Genomic DNA, 7,007 nt, shown 5'->3' on the forward strand with positions numbered 1-7,007 from the left:
TATATCTTCGTCGTTGTATGATGAATCGCCATGAAGTCCTTGAGCTCAACTACACTTTTCTACCCTAGTCCGAGACTTAGCTATGTAGGTTACAAATCAAGAATCATAGTTTTGATCACTAACATTGACAAACATGCTTGAGATAGCAACGCATGCGAGGTCGACCGAGCTATTCTCTAACACGGAGGAGTGAGGAAGAAGGGAGACGTGGTGAAGGAAGACTCACCATGATGAGAGGTGGTCGTCGAGAAGAGAAAGAAGAGAACTTGAACCAGGAAGTCTTGGATGAGCTACGAGATACGAGGACTTTGATAAACAATTCGCGAAGAGGCGGCAGAGTGCAGATGACAGAGGCAATAAAAGAGGCTGCCAAATCTCCGTTTACCTATGAGATAATGTATGTTGACATCCCAGAAAAATGTGTACTGCCAACGCTTCCGAGCATATTCAGCGGATCTGAAAGTGTTATGCAACACTTGAAACAATACATTCTTTCATTGATACAATGGGGACGAAATGATGAGGTACTTTGTCGATACTTCCCCGCGAGTTTAACCGGGGAAGCATTGGCTTGGTTTGACGGGCAACCAGAAAGATCAATTTCGTCGTTCAAAGACTTACAAAGAATATTCCTGACCACTTACATCACTAACAACATGTTAAGGCCGGGGATTGAGACTCTATTCAATTTAAGGAGGAGATCTTCGGAAATCCTGCGAGGATTGGTAACGAGGTGGAGGATGGTATGCAGCGAGCTTGCAGGAAGAGTTGATGAGAAGAATTTCATCCTAGCTTTCGTGAACGCGTTGATCCCAAATGATCTGCTGTACACTCAAATATTCATCATTCGCAACTCTTTGACAATGAATGAATTAAGAGAGTATCAAGAGGAATATATAGTGTTGGAAGAAAAGCATAGGCAAGTCAGCGAAATAGTATCGATTCCAGCAAAGGAAGGGAATTCAAGATTATTACCAAGGGAAGTGCATGTCGTGGAGAATGATCCGAAACACAAAAAGGGAGAGCCATCAACTCCAATCCCAGCAAAGTTAGTGGATGTGTCAAGTGGAAATCAAGAATGGATTGATCAACAAAGATATGAAGAATCAAGACGGAGGAATTATGATCCGCGAAGCTACATCACGGGATATCAACAAAGAAACAACCAAGGGCCCAGATTTGGAGAGCGAAGACCAAGTGCACCAGCTTTTGAAGACATAAACCTCCCAAGGCTTAATGCAACTGTGGAAAAGGTATGGGAGGCAATAGTACTAACGGAGGAGATCCCACCACCACCTAATTTTGGGAGAAAACCACCTCCAGGAACTAGGAGTCATGAGTTCTGCAAGTATCATCGCTTTCATGGGCATCATACAAATAATTGTCGAAACATTCGACAAATTATACTTCGCCTGATAGAGCAGGGAAAACTCGTGCATTTCCTGGAAAATTATGCACCACCACCACCACCACCACCACGTGAAAATCAGCCGGTATACCGAATTGAAATAGATCGAGGGGCACAAAGACCGAATTGTAATACGATAATACATGCAGCGAAGAGCATCCAAAATTTCCATGACAACATACTCAGGAGAGTATATAAGAGGGACTTCGAAGGAAAAGAAATATTCAGCGTCAACACGAAGGAACCGTTAGAAGAATGGCAGAAAAGAAAAATAACATTTTCAGCGAAAGATGCACCCGAAGGAGGAAACTCGCATACAAACCCTTTGGTAATAACCCTAAATTTTGGGAAATACTCAAAGTGGGAAGACGACCAAGCTGAGAAAGGGAAAATCTGGGCAATTGACAGAATCTTGGTGGATACGGGGAGCTCGGTTGATATACTCTTCTATCATGCCTTTAAGACCATGGGATACAAGGACTCGGATCTCGTACCATCGACGTACAACATATATGGGTTTAACGGAATCGCATCTAAACCAAAGAGAGAGCTAGTTATAATTTTTTTTGCTGGTGGGCTGGAAACCAAAGTCACGGTCTGCATAATAGACATAGACTCACCTTACGACACTCTTATAGAAAGACCATGGATACACGGGATAAAAGGAATCGTATCTACATATCATCAGGCCATACAGTTCCCTATGCCAAGTGCAATTGGTGAAATAAGAGGAGATTTTAGGGACGCACAAGATTGTATTAAAAAGGATGTCCATAACTGTAAGGAGAAGAAAAAGGATGTCCATAACTGTAAGGAGAAGATAAGAAAGAAGAATAGAGCGGATTATGGTATTCACAATTGGGATAAGTGAAGAGATAGCTGCAATGCAGAAAGACGTAGAAGAGGCGGAGAAAACAACGACGGACGGCGAGAAAAACCACGAGATGACTCCAGAAAAAGGAAGCCAATCCGAAATAAAGCAAAGAAGAAAGGCAAATAAGGGAAAAACGGCTGAAGAAAGTGAGGTGACAAAAAATGAGAAAGAAACCCCCGCCATCAAGGAAAAATGAACCCCGCGAGGAGGAGCAAAAACAAACACTGATAAGCGCAAGAAAGTGTCGATACAAGAAGCTGAGGAGAATGTTGAACAACATGATTCTCTAGGTGAGGAGGGAAAAGCTTGCGAAGAAAAAGAGATGAAACAGTTAAAGAAAGAACTCTACGAAGAAAGACGAAAGAAGAAAGATTTGGTGAGGGAGCGTATAAGGTTGGAAAGGCAGAATGAGAAGCATGTAATTAAGAACAATCATCTAAAAAGGAAGCAGGCGGAAAGTAATGCACAAAGAGGAAAACATGCTCCAGAAAGGGCATTAGAAATTGAAAGACGACACGAAAAACGGCAAGAGAACAAGGGACGAGGAGAACAAAATGAACGGGAAGACTTAAAAAGAGCCATAGAGAATATCAGAAGGGAATTTCGAGAAAGAGAGTATCTAATGCAGCAATCAATGATGGCCGATGGGAAAAGAAACAATATCCCAGTAACAAAAAAGACAACTGGACTACAACCAGAAATGATGAACAAATGCGCGAAAAGAAAACCATGCAAACCGGAGATTGTGGCACTGTTCTCGTTAAAGCAAAGGGAAAATGAAAGTCTATGAAGTCTGGTGGCGAGATGGGACGTAATTTGTGAGGATCTCAAAGGAAAAATTTCATAGACGAAGATTTAGTGCACTCGTTCATCTATGCGCTGTCAACTAGGCAGCTGTTGTGTCCGAAGTTGTTCAAGATCAGGAACGAAATGAGTATGAAGGAGTTGAAAAGATATCAATCTGAGCATATCCGCATGGAAGAAGAACATTAATAATCAAGGAAGAGTTGTAGGAATATGATGAATGTACTTATTTTAATCCCTCAATTGATAATGTATCAAGATTTTCAAAAGGTTAGCAACTAAATTTTGGTGAATCGTTTCATGAATATGAATTTTCATACTTTAAAGACAATAAAAGAAAGATAAGACCTCACATTAGGAGGCAAATAAGACCCACAAAGTAGACAGTTCCTAGGGAAACTTAAAACCTTCGCCTAGGAAGGCTGAGAATCCACGGCGTGCACCCTAGTTCGCATGAAAATGCAAGAGGCAAGACCTAACGCATGTCGTGAACAACTCTTAGAGAGAAAGTTAGGGGCAATGATAAGACCTATCCGCCGAGGGTCCCTTTTATGACGGCCTTCGGTAAGGGGTGCAGAAATATGACCAAGGCGCCGACTCATTCGGTTGAGCCGCGGGTGCCTGAGACGTCTGGAGAGTTACCGACCATGTCCGTATGGCAAGTCTTGGCTACGATGCACTCGATCCCAAAGAAACGTCACTTAGGGTGTGACTTCGTAATCCCAAGCCACATCGACGAAGGAGATAAGAAGTCAAGAAAAAAACTGAATGTCGTAATAACTGGATGGGAGGAGACCAACATGCATGTTAGGTTTAACCTCCTTAAAGGGGAAATCAGGGGGAATATAAAGGGATGATACCCTCCAGATTAAGGAGCTGTGTGACCGAAAAACACGACAATGTCATGGGACTAACATTCATGGGAATGGCTAGACCTGTCGCATTGTTGCGAGATGGGGAAAAAGATAAATGTTAAGGCGAGGTTGATGGATTATTATTCGCAAGAATAATAAGCGCCCAAGACTGAGCTGAAGTAAAATCCTTAAAGAAGGATGAGGCAAAATAAGACCTTAATTAGAAGGTACAGTGAGACCTCGTAAAGATACAAGGAAAACACAAAGTGAAAACGAAATAAAATTCAACTCTGTCTTGACCATCTAATTATAAACAAGAACAAGAGACAAGTATATACTTTTACATTTTATGTTCTTCTTTAGCATTTTCCTCGCAAGACTCAGCGATCTGCCAAAATAAGACCCCGTCAAGAAAGGCAAAGGCAAGAACAAGTGGGATAGGAAAATTGAAGAGGGAGACAACGTGAGAAGTGTAAGACACGACGAGATGTCTTGTGAACCTCAAGGGAAGGAAGGACCTCGCAATATGCAAGACTCATATAGGCACAACTCGGAAATACACAAAATAATAAGAGGCAAGTATATACTTTAAACTTCATTATTCTTTTGAGTATTTCCTCGGTAAGTATATTCTTGACAAAATAGAAAATCATAATACTACTTGACAAAATAGAAAATCATAATACTAGTATTTCAAGCAAAAGAATACCCAAAGAAGTTAATATGTCCCCCCCCCCCAGCTTGGGAGCGCCCAGAAAGATAAATTGTTTCCAAAAATAGATAAAAAAAAATATGGAGGAAGAGGAACTAAGATTGTTGTTGAGGAAGGATGTCGTCATCACCCGCTTCACCAGGACGATCATCAATAATGGCAGAGGCTCCCTTGGATTCTTCCTCCCCGACATTGGCCTCGTCGATCTTCCGTTCCTCTCCATCTTCGTTGAGCCTCTCTTCTTCGCCAGATATGATCATATCGTCCGTTGGTTGCTCATCATCGGAGAACACCTCCATAGGAAAGACAGGACGAGGAAGCTCATGTTCGTCGCAGAAATTACCAAAAAGAGAAACCAGATAATCCTGGGTATTCTTGTGAGCTAACTTCGCCACCTTCGCAGAAGTTGCAATCATCTCGTCCATATCAGCATTCAAATCACTGACTTCAGTTGTAAGGCGAGAAACCTCCGTGTGAAACTCATCCCTTTCACGAGAAAGACGGAGGACTTGGTTCTTATTACGATCTTCGGATTCTACAAAACCAAACAAAACTACATCAGGAACTAGAAGTCTTATAATCAATAGTATTCCGCACTACACCTAAAGCTACATTCCATTTGCAAGATAGTGGTGTTCAAGGTTTCTTGGACGTCAGAATGCAAATGATCCATCCTGGAGATAGTTAGATCCGACTCGTGGAGTTGAACACATAACTCGTGGTAGGCTTTGTCCCAACCTGTACCATGACCGACTTTGAAGTATCTTTGTCAGATTGAATGACAAGGGAACCCTTGTTCTTGCGAGAATCTGTGGACTTGATATACCTCGGACGAAATGAGTTATCTAACTTAGCTTGAAGAAGTTCCACTTTCTTCTTAAGACAGTCAATCTCTTCATTTAAACTGGCTACCTTGTTACGAGATTTACGAAGATCAACCACGACTTTAGCTCTACTCTTGATCACGCGCTCGTTATCTTCTTCCAGTCTCATATAGTTACCTAGTGTCGAGGAATGAAGGTTCCTCTAAGTAGTGAGGGAGTTGCTGACTCGTTGAAGCTCAGAATTGAGGCTCTCATTCTCATCGTGAAGATGATAATTCAGTTCCTCGTTACGAGAACAAGTGACAGACAGACGGTCCACTTGGGAAAAAAGGGTCTCGACCTTCTCATTCAAGATATGGTTCTCAGACACGTAACAATCATTTTGGGTAACGAGGTTCAGATTCTCAGCGCGAATATCTTCTAGCGAGGCAGACGCTTCGGAGGAATCCATTTGGAGTTGCATACAACGAGCTTGACGAAATACAAAATAAGAAAATAACAAAAGTAAAATCAAAGACAAAGAACGATTCTGCAAGGGGAGGGAACTTACTTAGAAGTTTCTCTATCTTCTGATCCAGCTTGTTGGAATGGTCCTTTTCTTCTTGAAGTTCCTTCTCCAAAGCTTTAATCTGTGCCTCGTCCTTCTTTTCCTTCTCACGAACAAGTCTGATTTCCACAAGGCTGGCCATATGGCGATGGACTTCCTGCGAATCGAAGAGTCGTAATTCAAGAAGTGTGTCTCGGGACAGGAAAAAGGCATGACGGGAAAGGCATAAAAGGTTCACCTGAGTCATCAAGGCTGAATGTTGTTGGAGAGATAAGTTCATAGAGGCGTTAAGCAATACAAAACATTCTTGAGAGAGGAAGTCATCAGAGCTAAAAGTCATCAGAGATTCTAAGGAACGAGACCTCATGGATGGATCTTCTCGAGCTTTGTCGTAGACCCCTTATAAAAACTTCATGTCCGGGTCATAGAGAGGATTAGACAGCACCGACGGAGCCGCATGCTTATTCTTCTCGCCAGCAGAAGGATCCTCTGCAGACTTCTTCAGACGCTCAGCCTTGGGATGAACAGGAGGATCAGCTATTTTGAGAGAAGGAGATGTGCGAGGCGGAGAAGGTTGAATCTTGGGAGGGGCGGAGAGACTTTTGAGTACGACGAACTTGGGATTGCGGTCAAAGCATCCAGATCCAAGATCTTTCGTTGCCTTTTGGACCCACCAGAAGAAGGGACACCACTCTGCGAGATAACAAGTTTGTCACGAGACATGGCTAAAAGGATGGAGCACGCGAAATGAAAAATAATGGCGAAGTAAGGATACCTGAGAAGTGGCGGGTGAAACAGGAGGATCACGCCTTTTTCGCCCCTTAGTTGGCTCATGAACATGCTGCTTCGCAAGAAGAGTATCATCCTGTGGAAGATAGAAGGTTAGAATGTAAAAAATATCACGCGAAGAAAACATAGGCGAGATAGATACCTGTTTGGGAGTTAAAGACTAGGAAGTAGCAACCTTCCCCTTGGACATCTTGA

The 7,007-nt window shown here is 42.5% G+C and overlaps 1 protein-coding gene across 1 annotated transcript; it reads left to right on the forward strand.

The window, feature by feature from the left end:
- The first annotated feature begins 227 nt into the window (after positions 1–227).
- On the forward strand, positions 228–2,279 carry LOC113280481. Its single transcript, XM_026529100.1, has one exon. The coding sequence runs from the start codon at positions 228–230 to the stop codon at positions 2,277–2,279; it is 2,052 nt and encodes a 683-aa protein (XP_026384885.1).
- Positions 2,280–7,007: the final 4,728 nt, after the last annotated feature.

This window comes from Papaver somniferum, chromosome 5, assembly GCF_003573695.1.
Source record: "Papaver somniferum cultivar HN1 chromosome 5, ASM357369v1, whole genome shotgun sequence".
Taxonomy (NCBI): domain Eukaryota; kingdom Viridiplantae; phylum Streptophyta; class Magnoliopsida; order Ranunculales; family Papaveraceae; genus Papaver; species Papaver somniferum.

What these genes read in the sequence shown, in the direction of transcription:
- LOC113280481 (XM_026529100.1), top strand. Translation starts at nt 228, where the DNA reads ATGATGAGAGGTGGTCGTCGAGAAGAGAAAGAAGAGAACTTGAACCAG.